Below are 18,418 nucleotides of genomic sequence, written 5' to 3'. Positions count from 1 at the left end.
GAGAGCATTATCACTCTATATTGCACGGAGAAAAGAAAGAGGGGGAGCAGCTCTGATGAATGTTACAGCAATCCAGTAAAAGGTGATACACAACCAAACATGGATATGCATTTGTACAGGGGGGGGGGGGAAATGACCTGATAATGAGAGAGAGAGAGAGAGAGGAAGTGAGAGAGAGAGATTAGGGGGAGCTCTCAGCCCCAGAGGTGGGTAAGGCAGAGGGCAGAGAGAGGAACAGAAGGGGGGATAAGGGGATAAAAAAGACAGAGGAAGAGCAGAGAACAGAAAAAAAAAACACATTCTTTTATTCTTATCAGTGGAGAGCTTAATTGCCTTTGATGAGTCTAATTGAAGCTTTCTGAAGTCTAATGGCGGAGGAGTCCTCAGAGACGGCAGAGGACACATTACTGTAATAGCTTCTCCTCTGTACCAAAAGTCCCCTGCTCGTCTCCTCCGTCCTGAACTACAGCTGAGATGTTAGCATCCAACGACGGGTGGTTTGTGAAGTATCACTGATCATGCGGGGAGGGGGAGGGGGGGGGGGGGGGGGGGGAGAGGGGGGTAAACCTATAGATGGGTTATATGTGTGTGTGTGTGTGTGTGTGTGTGTGTTGGGTATGCTTGCAGAGTAGCGGTAGCAGCAATATTGGGGATGCAGTGACTTAATTAGGTCTGTGAGCTGCTCGCTTCCCTCTCCTCAGCTGAAGTTGATTAGCAATGCCAGCTGTCCCCGATGTGATTCAGTGTGCGCATGTGTGCGTGCACACAGTAATATACGAGTACATGCATGTCTGCGGGTGTGGCGCTGTGTTGATGTGTGTGTGTGTGCTAGCTGCCAGCTGCCACGCGGCGCTGCCAATCCTCCATGATTAGTACCCACTGGCAACTGGGCTCAAACTGGTGCCAAACAGACCCAGGAGGGCAACATGGCCCATGGTAATCCTGCATCCCTCTCTCCTCCCAATCCTTCTCCCCCCCTTTTTCCTTCCTCATTCACCACTCCCATCCTCACTCTCATCTACGGCTGAAAATATCTGTCATCCTTGCTCTCCGCCTCTCATTCAAGATGTGTGAAAGGTTCCAGCAGAGTTTGGATATGAGGACGTAAAAGTGATTTTAAGAAAAAAACCCTGATAAAGACACTATGGGAGAAGTACAAATACCCCGCTAAAGGTAAAAAAAAAAAGCGATGGCGGTGTGTGAAGAGTGGAGCTGGGATCTATGCCTCGTCACGGTTGACTGTGTCACCGTGAAGGTGCAGCAGGCGCTTGGCAAGTAGCATCGCAGTCTGTGGGTGTGTGTGTGTGTGTGTGTGTGTGTGTGTGTGTTCAGCTCCCAGAGGATGACCTGCTACCTCTCACCTGTTGAGATTCTTCTCTGTGCCTCCGTAGAAGCCAAAAGGCAAAGAGAGAGAGAGAGAGAGAGAGAGAGAGAGAGAGAGAGAGAGAGAGAGAGAGGGGAGGAAGAGTCTATCCAAAAGAAGCAAGTTTTGAATAAGTGAATGTGACAAGGGGAAAGAGTGGAGGGCTGGAAGAGATAGGGCGTTTATGCATACGGTTCCCACATGTCTGGCACATTAAAACGCTGCACACACACACACATACACGTATATACACACAGCTCTATGGGTTTGGCAGGGTGTGTGCTGTTGGACAGCTCTGGCATGGTAAAGGCTGCCCACCCATCTGCCCTCTGTCTTACTAATGCAGTTACTCGTCAAAGTGTGCGTGTGTGTACTTGGAGAACATTCACACTCACAGTACAAACAAACACAAACACAGGCAGCCTATTGCAGCCTGTCCCCATACATACACAAGCACAGAGGCATGATTATGACCCATGGACATGGATTCTGTCCATGCATAGCAATTATGATACACAAGATGCAGAAAAAAAGAAAAATTGCACAGCAGTGATGTTCCGCACACGCGACGCTCAATTGTGATTTTGTCAAATGTTGGCAATTCCAGCCGGGGCTTACAGCCTAAGTCTATCAGTGGTTGAGATTACAGACAGATTTATGTGATTCTCAATCTCCCCGGGGGAACCCATGGCCTCACATTGGTTAATCACCGCTTCACGTTCGCTCTCTCCACCGCTCTTTTCACCACACGGCTATAACTCTGTGCTGATATGCTCTGATGTAACGCTCCAGCTATTCAGGCTCCTGCACTCACAGTCACAAAAATCACACTCTGCTCATGGAAACCTCTTTCTTTGTGATTCACGCCTTTCGATGGGGTTAAAACTCAATAATCCCACTAATCAAAAAGGTTAAACCTCCTCCTGACCTTCACCTGCTTCATAAAAGAGGGCAAACACTTTTCCTCCTCTCATCAGCAGGCCCTTTCACTGAACTATTGAGTCCTTTTATTGAATTTCAAGTTGTTTAGCATGCACATTTTTTCCCACTGGAAAAAGTGAAGAAAAATAACATTGTATAGAACCAGGTACTCTTAGCAGATATAAAGACCGTATAAAACTGAAAGGAGCCATTTGAAGTTATCTATGTGATATAAGTGCACAATGCTCTCAAAGAAAGTTGTCTGCAGAAAACAAGAGAATAAAGATTTAATGAGAAAAGCCAGCATATAGGTGGAAACGACTTTATCCCCGTAGATTAAAGTGCTAATGAGAGTCATTAGTAAATGTTAGTGTGTAGCCGGTACCTGTATAGATGAAGCGTCCAGGTGTGCCTTTGCAGAACTGTTTGGATTTGTAAGACAGCGTGACCTCCACCACTCCAGGGATGTGTCTGGGTGGAGTTTGCACACGGATGGCATGGGGGGTGATCAGCTGCAGAGAGCCAGAGAGAGAGAGGGCATTAAAAAAATTAATGCAATGAAACTTCACATCCAAACACGAGCTCGAGGGACTTTTCTCTGGGCTCGCCTGAGACCTTTTCCTTTCAGCTTTTGACTTTTCTTTCTTTGTATAATCAGCCTGAAAATGATGCGTTAGCGCCAAAGCCCTCAGGTGGCCTCGTAGCCTGAGGCAATGTCACTGTGAGGCTTCAGGATGGTTATCAGTGCTGACACGGGCTCTGTTAACGGGGTTCAAAAGCAGTTATCAGTTTATGAATAAAACACAGCTTCCTCTGCATACGTCTATTACACAGTGTGAGGAAAACGTATAATCTGCCCGTCTCTGCTGCTGCCCCTGTCTCTGTGTCTGTCAACTGTGGATGTGGATGTTAGCAACATTAAAGCACCGCTGTCTCTTAAACAGGCTCACTTAGTGTGGTTGATGAGCCACTCGCCATGCATGTCTGTGTGTGTGTGTGTGTGTGTGTGTGTGTGTGTGTGTGTGCTGAAGGGTCTTTGAAGGAATATGGTAACAAGACAAAACACAGATGAGACCTCATTGAGAGCTCATTTTCTGCACGCTATAGTGAACTAGCACTCAAAGCTAGCAGCGCTCAAAAGCTATCAATGCTGCTGCCAGAGCCTTGTGTGTGTTCCTCTGTGTGTGTGTGTGTGTGTTTTCTAACTGTCCCTTTTATTGCTCACTTAGCTATGCTTTCATTCTACCATTGTCTGGCCTCGATCACCTCTCAGCGAGATAATATAAGAGCTTTTTATAGAATTATTCCTTTACTAAAGAGAAAGCTGTTTAGCTGCAATGCTCGCTGACCTTCAATTTCACACATACACTACATTTACATTTTAGTCATGTGGCAGATGCTCCCTACAAAGAGATTCATACAGTATGGTGCGCACATATTCAAAGAAAGCAGATAGTAGTACAATAAAAGACAGGTGGAGACTAACAGGAGAGAAGAAACAATAAAGACTGAGGAAGGGAATGGGAATGCAGGTTGTGTATGTTTACAGTGGGGTTGCAATTAATGAGCATTTTTATTATTATTATTAATTAATGGGCTTCTTATTTGATCAGTTACCTGTTTTTTTTTTCTACTTACTTTTTTTTCTGAAACAATCACGACACAGAGACCACCAGGGACACCTTTAGTTTGTCTGAGTTGTTGTCTTTTCAAGTCTTAGTCAAACACAGAACTGACAGAAATCTTTCAGCTTTAAAAACCTGAATTCTGCTAATGTTTGGCACTTTACCAAGAAAACTTTGAGATGAAGACTGACTTTTAGAAAAGCTTAATAAATTGACTATAACAGCGCTCCTTTGCAACAGAAGTTTCCTACTCGGGGATCAGAGCCCCCCTAGGGATACAAAGACTGTACATTTAATGGGGTCACAAGTTAATTAAAGTGATGCGAAAGAAAAATACATTTCTCTTCTACCTACAATTTATATATCTTTTGACTCTTAACATTGGATGTTTTTTGTTTGACTTTCACTTTGTAAGACTTCTTAAAAGGCTCCAATGAAACGATCTGAGAAGAAAAAAGGCACTATTTGCTTAAACTTCTTATTTCATCATCATGCTAAAGATTGCCACCTTTTTAAAAGGAAGTGTTCTCCTTCCTCCTGTTAATGAGAGCTTGGCAGTGTCACAGAGTATAGCTCGGTGCTTTATAAAAACTAAAAGATTGGATGATGCCAAGGCAGTGACCTGTAAGCAGGGACAGACAGTGACTGAGCCCAAACTGAAAAAAAAAGATGTAAACATAGCATCTCTGTATGTTTTTCCCGAGAGTCTAAGTGTGTTTTTAATTGTTTTAAGTTTCTATAATGTTTTTTTTAAACTGTATTGCTTTGACTTAAAGCGCTTTATAAATAAATATATTATTATTGTGTGAAACTGTGAGAGGCACATAAACCACACATGGTCACACACACTCGTTCCTTCAGATGGTGACTAACCTCGCTCCAGACCAGCATGGTCCCGAAGATGACCTGCAGGCCGTCAAAGAAGTTGTCCCCGATAATGATGACGGTGGCTCCCCCTGTGGTCCAACCTTCGCTCGGGCTGATGGCTTTGATGCTGGGGGTCGCTGTGAAATTAACACAGAAAATAGATTAGATGCTAACTAAGCTAATGACAGCCCATAAAGGCCGTGTACAGCTCCATGTACAGTCACCTTCTCCTCTTTTCATCTCTTACACACACCTCTCTCCCAGGGGTCGGGGGGCGAGTGAAGAATACTAATCAGAGTGATTATACACACACCCCCGTTATTAAACATCACCCCTGCCCCGTGTGTGTGTGAGGGCCGTGGCGGCGCGCTTGTTTTATGACACGTGGCAAAGCGTGCAGGCGTGTAAATGTCAGGTGTGCTGAGTGTCTGATCAAAGGCCACGCGACCGGGGGAGCAGAGCAGAGCCAACAGTAGCTCTGCCCTCTGAATACACCGCCCTTCATTAAGCAAACACTTAGCTCCCTGCTCAACGGGGCCGATCCATGTATATCTGTGCAGATATCTCAGCGCCCGCAGACAGGGTCATCTCAGCCCCTGTGCGTGGATGTTTGTAATGCGTTTTTGTAATCTTTCACTGTTTTTCTATTAAAGCATATTCTTTATGTGTTATCCAACTAAAGTACATGGAATAACAACAATAAAGAACATTTTCAATAAATGGTATTCAATGTGCTTTTGGACCTTATCTGCTTGGAGATTACTGGATGTGATTGAAGAAAAGAACAGCATTGGGGGGAAAATACATGTTTGTACAAGCTAAATCTCCTCTCCTTAACAGATATGCAGCTTGTCAGACATGCTGTAATTCTGTAAAGCGGCATAATCCACTTTAGACTGGGCTGACTTTTTTTCTCCCCGAAGCCAGGCCTTTTGCTCTTCGCCTGACTCCCTGTTCTGTTGATCCTCCCTCAACAAGCTGGACTGATACGCCCGCAGAGATCAACGTTCACCAAGCAGCAATCTGTGGCTGTAATCATGGCCTAAGATGCCTCCTTTTCACAGCCGCTGATATTATGTGCGCTCCATGTGCATGTGTGCATGTATGTGTGTGTGTGTGTGTGTGTGTGTGGATTAACCAGATGGTGGAACGTGAATCCATGTGATAGGATTATACTTTGGGGTGTTCCTCGGTGCCATCTGTTCAACTCTATGCACTGCTCATCTATTACCGCCTGAAATGGGCCCCCCCCCCCAAAAGTTGTGTATCCTTGTGCACAAACTCAACACACACAACAACAACAAAAAAGAAACAATTTTTTTTTCATCATTTCATCTTTTCTGTGTTCAATCATTTACTTTTACCCCTTCTTCTCATCATACCTCCAACCCCCACTCTGTCTTCCTTCATTTCTATTGTTCCTCAATCCAACCTCAGCCATCAGGAGAACAGAGAAGAGGAAATTCCCAAACAAATCTCTCTGACACAGTGAACATCTGTTAGCGTATACTGTTCATCCTCTTCTCTCTGTTGTCTCACTGACGTCTCCAATATGTCTCGTCTTTGTGAACTTTCTCTATTGCCTGTGAGACCAGTCTCAGGGACAAGTGGTCCACCTCACCTCTGGAGAATAGTCATTAGATAGACTTAACCACAACATTCAATCTTAATGCAATCTACTATAGGCCGTCATGTAAATCCCTTCTTAGTATTTTGTCATTATCATCCCTGAGGTTGACTTTCCTCAAAGTAAAAAAAAAAATCTGTTTCTCTTATTCAATGTCTGGGAAATCGAAATGAGAAAATAACTGGATTAGGGAGTTGGGAATCAGTGCTGGCTCCTAAATCATGTGCACATGTCATTATGAAGTATTAAAGGTTTGGGTCTGACTGTGCACACTGTGGGGTTGTGTATGTGTGTGCATGTGTGCGTATATGGGTGTGTTTGAAACCTGAGGGATGGGGAGTGATGGAGGGCTGGAGGATAAAAGCAGGTCTCCGAGGAAATAAAGCCAGTGTTGGCTTTAAGCAGAACAGACCTCATAAGACACATAGTGCTTATACGAGGCAGAGTAGAAGGCCCAGAGGCAGAGACCTGAGGGGAGCAAGCCACAAGGGAGAGACAAGAGACTCGCTCCAGCTACCACTCGCTCCTCTCTTAGCGCTAGTTAAAAACCCTACAGGAGAGGAAAGTGAGAATCTGGGGAGGAAGCAGCCCGAGAGATAAGACAAGAAAGCGAGGGAGCGGGTTTGAGAGGGATAGAGTGGAGACAGAGGAGGGGTTGAGTGCTGAGCCAGACAGGAGGGGGGGAAAGGGGGCGAGGGAGGGAGAGAGAGAGAGAGGGGAAGAAGAGTTGAACAGACAGAAAGAAAGTGAGGAAGACAAAGAGAACTTTAGTTCCTGCGTTTAGTACCGTGTTCCAGGTAGGACGGCGTTCCTTCTGAGGGGTCCAGCCTCCGAGCTCGACGGCCGTGTTTGGAGTTGTTGTGCACAAACATGTTGTCAGAAACAGCCAGGACGTGACCCTCCACGCTCACTGTAGTCGACACAACCACCTGAGACAGGGACAGATGGAGACCATGGAAACTCAATATGCCTGTCTCTTACATCGACATATGCAGTGTTGTTTACAGAACAGGTCATTATGACTTCCTGTAAAATGTTAGTGTTATATTTCATACTTTTCCTCATCATATAAATTCTTTAAGTCAATCATCATCACTGAAACCAATACCTCGCTACACTGTGAGTCTGCACCAGGGCTAAAGGAAGATCTGCTGTTTCTACGTCTTTGCACTTTTCAAAGAGTCACCACAGGGTTTCATGTCCCAGAGTGTGATTTTTGGTAGCGTTAAGGCGTGGCAGAAGCTTACAGAGATGCCGGTTCGTCCCTGTTTCACCTCTGTTACTAATCTCATTGCAGCTCAGATCAAATTGTCTCACCATTGTATTACATTGACGACATTTAGGACTTTTACATATCCTATGACGCGTTACAGGGTCCTAAAAGTCCCACTTTGAACTGGCAATGAAAAAGGGGCTTATGAGAGATGTGAGAGAATGTGTTCTACATATTCATAAAAATATTTAAAGTTAATTGATATATGATAAATGAACAATGATCGGGTCATCTGGCTATCTTACATGTAAAAGTGTTAACCTATGGAGATTCATTACCAAATTCTGTGGTGTTGAAAAGCATGGTTTAGCCCATTTTTTGGATTTTACAGCAGTTGTTATTTCAGTTCATAGCTTAGAAATAACAACTGCTGTAAAATCCAAACAATGGGCTAAACTATGCTTTTCAACACCACCACAGAATTCGGTAATGAACTTTCACATGTAAAATAGCACGATCATTGTTCATTTATCATATATCAATTCACTTTTCAATTAAATATTATTTTATTTATAAAGTTTCATTATTAATTAATAAAATATTTCATGCATATGTTGGCTTTTTTTTAAGTGAAGTGTAAAAAGGGGATGCTTAAGTCACCTCTATTGTATGAAGAAGTGTATTGTTCACATCATGTGGACTGAAATGAGCTGTTTTTGTATTTGTATTCCTGATGTTACAGAAATAAATAAAGTCTTTATGCAAGAGAGCTCTTTTAAACCTTTGTTTTTCTTCTTTTGGGCGTGTAGCTCTTTACATGATTATTTTTTGTTTTTTTAAAAAGGACAAAAGAATGTTTCTTCCTTTGTTTATGTTGAATTTAATTCATAAGCAGTGCGTATGGTAATCTCTTTTGTCTCCGAGATTTATCCCTGGGAAAGCAAGGAGAGCAAATTGTGTGAGAGGGGACCCTGTTTTTTTGTTTTTCTCTGAGAGGTTACGCTGTCATCATACGTGCTCTGTAGAAAGAAAACTCTTGAATGTTGAATGTTACCTGAAAACGCCTCATGTCTCGAGGGTTCCCTGCATTCTTCAGGCAGTTCTGGTTACATTTTAGGAAGAACTTGAGGAAGAACCTGCACATACAGAAAGAGAGACAGAGAAACAAATGAGTTAGTGTAAGTGAGCAACTCCAACAAACCACAAAACACAAATAAAAGGAATCAAACCGCAGTGTCAGACAGGACTCACACACTCTCCCACCCTCATCCATCACTTGTTTATGACTAAGGCAGTTTGGGATGTAAAAACAGCCCAGGGATATTGAGTAAGATGCTACCTTGTATATCCATCTTGGAGCTGCTGTCACAGCTTGCCATAAACTCACCGGGGCAGCAGACACAACCCCCCCTTTGCCCCCCCCCCCCCCCCAGCTGCAGAGGCGTGTGACGGAGGTTGTGCTGTAGCTACTATGCAGCACAGTGTTGCCATTCCTGCCTCTCTCAATCTCAGTGTGAGAGACCACATCAACAGCACCTGCCATGCATTATTAATAGGCTGAGATGGCAAGTATGGCTACCCACATCAATACTTAATGAGGGAGGGAGGGAGTGAGGAAAGGGGGGGAGTGTATAAGAGTGGGAGGGGTACTGGAGCCCTGAAAAGCAGAAAGTGGACATCTGACAATTTATTCCCTGGCCCCACCCCGTCGCTCAAAGCTTGATAACTTCTTCTTTTTCTAAGAGAGACTACAGTACTGAACATCCATCCACTCTCCCTGCTCTCTTGTCTGTCTCAAAAGAAAAAAAGATCTATATCAAATGAACTGAGAAAATAAACAGCGCCGTGTACAAATAAACAGGAACCCTCAAAAGGGGGGGGGGGGGAAATAAAACTACAACATTTCCCGTCCCTCCTCCTCCTCCCTTTGAGGTAGCTCAAAGAAGTGCTGACAGCTGAAACTGCTTACAATACAGATCTCCAGCAGCCAGAGAGAGAATCACTCCTTTGCTCAGCTTTTCTTTCATATGTCTTATTTTCTACCCACTGTTCATTTGTTATGGCTAGGATTCTGCACTGGGCAGCGCGTTTGGAGCCAACTGCCTGAGATACAAGCATGCACGAGCGGATACATCACACACACACACACACACACACAGGCGCAAAGAGAAAGAGAGAGCGAGAGACATGTCAGGAGAAACACAGTAAGCAGCCTTGGACAATTGCTTCATCTGGGGAAAAAAAAACAAAAAAAAAGAGAGCAAAGAAGATAAATGGACAGATCAGAGTTCTGTCTCATTTCAAGGGGCCGGCTTTACTGCTGCGCGCATTACAAGCATCTGATGTAACACAAGAAGTGCTGAATTTATCCCTGACAACTTTTAAATGCATGACAGCTGGTTAGTGGTAGACGCTGTTCTCTGGGTAAAGAAGAGAAAGCCTCTTATGATGTGAATAACAAACTGTCTTTCATTCCTGATTTCTTTCTTTTTTTTTCCTTCTTCTGCTTTTGTTTGTTTTCTGATTTACGATCTCTCTGGTGCAAGAGAGCTTAATCCCAATGAGTCTGGGGAAGAATAGAGAGAGGAAGCAAAAAGTGAGAGGAGAAAATGATAGAGAGATAGACAGAAGGACGAGGTAGAGTGTACTTGAAATCCAAACGGAAAAGGCAGACCACCCTCCTGTATATTTTAGAAGCTGTAGGCCAATATCTCAATAATTCATGAAGCACAGAGATGGAGTTTTTTTTTTTTTTTTTCCACAGTGGCGGTCAGACCCCAAAGGCTGAGGGTCTCCCAACTTTCTTATCTCCTCAGGGTCAGAGAGCAGCCTCGCAGACAGCTGTGGACTACATCTACTTGTCCAACATCCTCCACCTTCCTGGCTGGCTCCCCTCCTGTTTAATTCATCGACTCTGCTCTTTCCACCAATGTGTCCTTCTCCTTACTCCTCTGAGGTAGTCATGATGGACAGATGATGGATAAGTGGATACAGGAGACGGAGGGTCACTGGAGTCAGAGGTGGCCAAATGAGGAGGTTAAATATAAGAGTTGGGTTTGGAGAAAAAGAGAAGGAGTAAAAAAAAAAGCGAGGGCAAAAAAATGTAGCCAGTGAGTTAGAAAAGTCAGCATGCCTGATTCACTTTGCCACATGCCAGCATGTCCTCACCCTCTCCTGGATCATCTGATTCATTATTTACAAGAGTTAAGGTGTCTGGAGTCAGCCACACGGAAACATTACAAAACTGTGGCATGTTGATTCTACCGTATACTCTATCTCATCTCCCCGAGAGCCGAGGGACTGGAATCACCGCTGCACACATTTACATGGATCAACTGAGAGAGGGGGTGTGGTGGTGGTGGTGGTGGTGGGGGGGGGGGGGGGGGGGGGGGGGGGGGGGGGGGGGGGGGGGGGGGGGGGGGGGGGCGTGGAGAGCAGTGTGTGATGATATGCAATAGTCAAGAGATTAGCATAAGGATTTATAGATAATCTGATTGACAGCTGACCAGTAAATATGGACAAATGATGAAGATATCCGATCTTATTATATTCTGTTATTGCTTTCCTAAAAATTTCAATCCACAAAGAAGATCATGTGTTGCTTCACAATTGTTTTTTTTGGTCAGACATATCCCATAATCTTTGTCCTATTGGTCCCAAGAATAACTTCAGTGACATCCCCAATCGTGACGTACAGAACTTTCATTTTTATTTACTACTGATCATACCTCTGACCCATGTAGTGTTTAAGATTCTAACAAATACTGTTGCAGAATCTAACATGAATCCTTTCTCTAAACAACTTGTTTCTGCTGGTCTATGAACAATACTGTCTCCTGCATAAAGCCTTGTTCTGAATCATGAATCCACCTTGTTTGTATTTGAGGCCCTCCCTGGTTTCAAGCTGTTTTATCGTGCAAACACAACAGCCACAAATATTACCCCTTTGCAAATTGCTGCGCCGTCCCCGGATTAAATGAAATAAAACCATTTTGCTCTCACATAATTACCCCCCAAATCCTGGAATGGCTATGGAAGTGAATTTGTGTAAATAACTGCTTGGCCTCTCAAAGCCTTGTGGCGTTAAATTTTCTAACAGCGAAAATGAACGAATAAACACATGCAGCCGGTCGCCATAGTAATTTAATGATCTCACACTTTCATCATATCATAACGGCCGTTATTTGTCACTTTGGAGCAATTAAACACAAAATCACCCTCTGCCCATAAAAAACAAAACAAGGAAAGCAATTATAACACAACTTTTAAGTAATCCCTGTAGCATCTAAATATTATTACTGCGGTGATAAAGATTGTCTACGCGATTAGCTAACAGCACGGAAGCCTCCGAGGGACAATTCTGTTATATTTTCTAATAATTTTCCTACATTAGTAACAAATGAGGTAAAGAGTTGTTTCCCTGTCAAACGTAACACAGATAACTTCAGAGCTCTGCTGCTTTATCTCCCTCAGTACTTCTAGTTATTCATCTTTTTGTGTCTCATTGCGCCTCACTTCTTTATTCCTCGCCCCTCCTCTCTCTGTTTTTTTTCCTGATGCGCTATAAAAAATGGCTGTGGACGATGCCATAACTCAGCCCTCTCCTCTCCGTCTCCCTCCATCCATTTCAGCCGTACAGATCATCTCCAGAAGAAAAAGCAGTGTGTCTGCCTCCTAATATGCTTCATGAGGTGTGTAATTCACCGCGCTCCAGAGGGGAGCCATTTGTCTCGAGGGTTAACTAAGTGACACAACAGCACTTCCCCTCGCCGGTTATACCACCGTGGGACATGCTGAACTAATCTAGGCAGGTAGAGAAGTGGAGGGAGCCTGCACTCCAGCAATTAGCATTAAGATTTTTTTTTTTTTTTAAGGAAATCAATCCTTATGAAGTCCGAAGCAAGTTCAAAATGAAGTGTAAATATTTGTAAGCAAATATAACGTTACAGGGGGAGAAAGGATTGATAAATAGGCAGGCAAAGTAAAAGTGAAGGCTGGTGCTGTCAGGGAACAAAATATCTTCCTCAGGTCCGGCTTTGTGTGTTTTCTTTTCCTCCCCTTGTGTTTCATTTTCTCCTCGTTTTTCTTTCCTTTGCGACTCTTTCTCTTTCTCCGCCATGCATCACTGACACTTCAACCGAGAGCCTGACTGGCTTGTTTTCCTGGTGACCTGTCTCCCTGCCTGCACCACACGTTTAAGTGTGGAGGCACACACACACACACACACACACACACACACACACACACACACACACACACTAATTTAGGGAGATTTATGAGGGGGGCCTTGCACCAGGAGCCATGCAGGCTGACCCCAGGGGTGTAAGGGGGGGCACTGGGTGGGGGGAGGGGGCTTGGCTCCACAGGGGAGGGGGGGACATTAATAATCCAGAACCAGGTCTGTCTCTGGGCCTGGCCCTGGGCCCTCGGACAACGGTCTGTAACAGGCTGCAGTGGCCCAGTTTACTGAGAGAAACATCTAGAACACAAAGTGACACTAGCATTGGATATGTCTGATAAAAAACAAACACATGAAATCAAACACACACACACAGGAGCGTGAGAGCAGACGGACGAGAAGAGGACATCACACACATACATCCTTAGCTTCATTCCTTTGGAGTGCTACGCTTTAAAGTAGCAGCAAGCACCTCTATATTGCCCCCATGTCTATCTTAAGTGTCATGATTTATTCAAATAGAACATCTCACTGCGCTGAAAAATTCATCTCGAGCTCACTCCGTGCATCGTCCCATCCTCCTCCTCCTCGTCTGTATCTGCTCGATGTGTGTGCATGTCGTGTCAGCTGAATTTGCCCCGTTGTTAAATATTTCTCAGAACAAATGGACCCTGGAGGAGGGGGGGGGATGCTAGGTCAGGGGAGGATCCGCGGCTGTGCCTTTTGCCGCTCAGGGGATAGGCCACCACTTGGGAGAGATCGCTCCTCGCTTCTCCATGAAGCCAGAGCTCCAGTCTCTCAGCTCAGGGACAGAAGTCCCAGAGACACTTAACCAATTGTGTTTCATCCATTTCATCCGAAAAGGATCATTCAAAATTCAACTGAGGAGTCGTTCCCGGAGCGTTGAAAGACAGGCAGTGGGTTTCTCTGCTGCATGGGAACAGCAGAGAAAAAGAGAGCTGGGTTCAACAACTTGTAGACTGATAACATCTCTACCTGTGGCCTGGATTTACACCAGAGCACCCGGGGGGAAATGCAACCAAATAAACATCTGTGCATGTGTGTGTGTGTGTGTGTGTGTGTGTGTGTGTGTGTATCAAAGCCATGATGAATAAGAGGCTGTCTGGATGATGGACAAGCTTGGCAGGCAGTGCTGATTGAAACACTTCCTCTGTCGGGGCCTGGCCCATTAATCTGATGGAGACAGAGACAAAGAGAGAGAGAGAGAGAGAGAGAGAGAGAGAGAGAGAGAGAGAGAGAGAGAGAGAGAGAGAGAGAGAGAGAGAGAGAGAGAGAGAGAAAGCTCCAGGCCCCCCGACCACAGAAGTAATGAAGGGTCCTGGTCCCTCTCACCTCAGCGCTGTCCTGCCATGCTGGGACGCTCTGCTCCCCTTGTCCAACCCAAACCCTGCCTCATGGGACTGACCAGTGAATAATGGCCCTGTCATCGGCCGGGGTAGATTCTGCAGCAGCGCCTAAGGGTGTGTGTGACCGTGTGTGTGTTTGTGTGACTGCATGCTTAAGCCCGCTTGCGCGCCTCGCTGCGTAGTCATTTACCCTAACTGTTCTCCTCTGTACCTTAGTTGAGGCCTGACGTATTCACATTGAACAGTGTTGATTTAAGCGCATGTTAAACTTAATGCATAATGCATCCACTATATATAGCTTGATAAAGAGCATCGTGTCAACCCTCGACCGGCCCCATACATTGTCGGGATGAATGTGCTGCTTGCAAAAGTTCTTTCTTTTTTGTTCCATTTAAGCACCGTATTAAATCATAACTACGACTGTGAGTGTACGCAGGCTCAAGGTTATGTTTCTAAATGCAGCAGGATCAGAAATCAGAAACTTAATTAGTGTGCTGTGTTTGTTCTCGGGTGAAAAGTTGTTCCTACCAATGGGTCTTCAGGGAGGAATATGAAAGCATGGAGTGGGAGCGGGAGAGAGCAAGAACATGTGAAACAGTGTGTGTGTGTGTGTGTGTGTGTGTGTGTGTGTGTGATTGGGAAGAGAAAGAGAGAGATTGATACTGAGCAGATACGTATGGCTTCCTACAGAGTGTGTGTGTGTGTGTGTGCATGTGTGGACATGTGTGTGTGTTGGCCTTGCATCCCTCTGTGTTTATCAAACATATTACAGCTCCTTCTAGATTCCTCACCTGCACACCCCCAGCCTGCTACATATGGCCCACCAATCACAAAATAAGGAATCATGCATACATTAGCATAGCTAATGGCCTACCCTCTCCATTTAATATGCAAATTCGCTGAAACATTACTGAATGCCGTCTGTTCTAAATGAATAAATTTGAATCGCAATTAGAATAATCCTTTATAATTAATGAAAACTGTCAATTTTGGTTCATAAGTAATTTGATTAAAGTGGTGATGGGACACTTATGAAGTTCATCGGGCTGCAAGGAGTGTGAACACACACACACACACACATGCATGGAAACACACACATGAGCTGCATGACAACCAACAGCAGGTCCAGGGCTGCATTATTGATGAAGATGATTAATAAACTTATGAAAGTGGTTGTCACACATGCCAGACCTTCTTTTTTTTTTTATTCAACACAACTTCTTTTCACTCCTTCACTGCCGCCGAAGAACAACAGATCAATCACGCCTTTCTGCTACCTGACAGAGGAAAAGTGAGCGAGTGATTGAAAAGGTTCCCCAGCCTGGTGGTGCTGTGTCAGTGGCCTGTCTGTCCGGCGGGAGACACTGATGGACTGTCGAGGTGGGGGGGGGGGAAGTACCCCACACACACACACACACATGCCGAGTCATTACAGGGGTCTTAAATGTTTCCCTGATGTTTCTCACGGGGAGGGGGGCGTACGCTGCTGCTGTTTTATCAATATATTATAACATGTTAACTTATCATTTCCACCTTCCCCATTAGCTCTGTCGTGCTCTGCTTCGCTGCCACACACACATAATGGTGTCACTTAAACGAGGGTCACTCAGCTGTGGTGAAATTGTTGCAATGTGCTCTGCATGTGTATCTCGTCCCCCTTTTTTTTCACCACAAATACAAAACGAGAGTGTGCTTGTGTTAGCAGCATCAATTCCAACATGAGTGTGTGTAGCCTAGATGAGTGTGTTTGCATGGCATCAACCCAATAATAATGGTCCACATAGTGTAGAGCCTTGCAGACTAATTAGCCATATCACTGAGAAAATAGCAGCCTGCTAATTAATGGGTATTATGGCATTTCAGAAGTCACTGCTCTAATTGGGAGGGAACTGAGCCTCGCATTTCCATACTGCGGTAATACAGGCTTTATCCGCCTGTCTATCTGTCTGTCTGTACGTCTACCTACTTGGCATGCTTTGCTTTTAAACACAACCTTCCACATGCATGCAGGGAAAAATAATTATCCTGCCCACATTTTCAAACAGTCATGTGAAGGATGTTTACATACATACACTGCCAGGTTTTCACCACATAAAAAGAACAACTTAAACCAGGAGCAGACATAAATCAGTTTTTTAAGCCTCTGATGCATTATATTTATTCTGATTAAATATATTTATATTGCTTTTAGGGGAGAAAAAAAAAGCCTAATGTGAGTGAATTGGTGAGTAATATAATCCTTCTGAATTATTCTGGGTATCATTTTGTATGGGTGTGTGTCTCTGATACATATACATGCATATCCCCCATAGGTTCCTCTTAACCCTATCAGACCGTGGGACAATCAAAATAGATTTGCATTCAAATGCCACATGCATCGGTATCAAATATCAAATCAAGCCAGAGTCGCTGAGACAGATAGACAGTCGTCTCTCGCCCTGCTTTCTCTCTTGCACTTCCTCCTCCTCCTCCCCCCATTCTCCTCCTAGGGTCTCAGGGACTCCCATTCTCCCCTGGACGAGCTCCATCGAGGAGTGACAGGCAGTGGCCCGGGCTTTGATTGACAGCCTGTTGATGCTTCTCTCCCAACACACACATACACCCACAAAAGCGAACACACACACACACTCCTGATTCTCCTCCACTGCCCCCCCCCCCCCCCCCCCCCCCCCTGCTTGTGCATTGGTCTGGGTGTCAGTGATAGCCCCTGGGCTAGTGCCCCGCAGGCTGCACAGCACTATACATACAAATCACAGTGTGTCAGCCTTGTGAATGGGCCCATTTTGACTTTGTCCTTGTAAAGTCAGGCCCCCCTTGAAGCAGCCTGGATCTGTATCCTGCCCTTTTTTTTTTTTCTTACTTTCCCTTTCATTCTTATTCACACACACAGAGACAGATGCATGATGAAACGTTCACAAATGGACAAGTACTGGGAGTATGCATGCACGCATAAACACATGTGTGCACAGAAACCCATAGGAAAGAAATGTCAGATTTAAACTTGGTGCTAATGGGCAGCACCTCACAGGAGCAGGGTATAAATACATCAACAACAACACACACACACACATAATGGCCAAGACCCGGGGCCTAATCTCACACACTCAGCTAGTACACCTGGTTAATGTTAAGAGGGCAGTTATAGTCAATTACATTCCCATATAACGCATAAACCTCCACCCCGCCTATGCCGGGAGAGTAATTGAAAACAGGCGCACTCGGGGTCCAGACAAAAAGTCAACTTCCCACCCCTGACTTTCCCAATTCACTACAAGCTCTTCTTCTTCCTATTTCATATATGCTGGCTCCTGGGGTCAAATGTAAAAGGGGGAGGGATCAACATTTTGATATAAGGCAATGAAAGAGCAGGAGGACATTGAGTCTTATGAGGTACTGCAGAGGAAGACAAAAGGAGGAAAAAGGGGAGATGGAGGATTTTTTTTCTCCAATGCTGGTGAGGTCCAGTTAGAGTCAGGGTGAGAGGATGGCTGGACTGCTAGTAGTGGGGCGGTGATCCAAGGGGGTGAGGTAGATAGGGGGGGGGGGGGGGGGGGGGGGGGAGAAAAGGGAGGGGGGGGCAACGGTTGTAAGTAAGAGTTTGAGACTGACAGGTGACATTACCCTGCGTCATGGCTGGAGGGACAGAGGGACAGAGGGCGCGATGGTTATCCAAGCAGAGAAATGTCAACGTCCAGACACCGCTGTGACACACACACACACACACACACACACACACACACATACACACACACACACACACACAAACAGGAGCTGCACAGACACATCACACAAACACACACACAAGTACACAAAGATCCAGGACAAAGGAGTCTGGAGTCTTTGAGAGTGAGAAAAGGCTGCCTACAGTGGGCAGAGATGAGGAGATTACACTCTCTCCATTTAAAAAAAAGGAGGAGATGAGAATAAAGAGACAAAGCAGAAGAAAAAGGCAAAGAGTCACAGAATCTACTATTCTGCATTCATAAATATCGCCTGCTTTCGAAAAACACAAGCTTCCATCCTTTGCTTAAGTTTTCCGTCACATTTGTCCCTTTTCAATCTGCTCTCTGGCGTTTTCATTAAAGCCTAACCCAATTTTGGCAAAGCTTATAAAATGTCCATATTGCTGCTCATTCGACCCCATTGATTTAGTGTTTGGTTAAATATTCACGACTGTGGATGCAATTAACATGCTGTTAATGAATAATTGATCGCATCTTAAGCGGCCATAAAACTCATGCATATTAATTATTGAA

The 18,418-nt window shown here is 44.8% G+C and overlaps 1 protein-coding gene across 3 annotated transcripts in view; it reads right to left on the bottom strand.

Annotated features, from left to right (window-relative positions):
• Window positions 1-18,418, bottom strand: part of ebf1a (EBF transcription factor 1a) — a 56,803-nt gene that overhangs the window by 18,528 nt on the left and 19,857 nt on the right. For all 3 annotated transcript variants that reach the window (XM_061048993.1, XM_061048991.1, XM_061048992.1), the window contains exons 7-10: window positions 8,671-8,752; window positions 7,191-7,332; window positions 4,783-4,913; window positions 2,670-2,796 (exon numbers count right to left, since the gene is read on the bottom strand). In XM_061048993.1, the coding sequence (XP_060904976.1) occupies window positions 2,670-2,796; window positions 4,783-4,913; window positions 7,191-7,332; window positions 8,671-8,752 (482 nt within the window). The remainder of the gene's footprint in view (window positions 1-2,669; window positions 2,797-4,782; window positions 4,914-7,190; window positions 7,333-8,670; window positions 8,753-18,418) is intronic.

Source organism: Labrus mixtus, chromosome 10 (assembly GCF_963584025.1).
Source record: "Labrus mixtus chromosome 10, fLabMix1.1, whole genome shotgun sequence".
Taxonomy (NCBI): Eukaryota; Metazoa; Chordata; class Actinopteri; order Labriformes; family Labridae; genus Labrus; species Labrus mixtus.
Note: the sequence above shows the minus strand (reverse complement) of the source record. Positions and strands in the feature narration are given on the sequence as shown.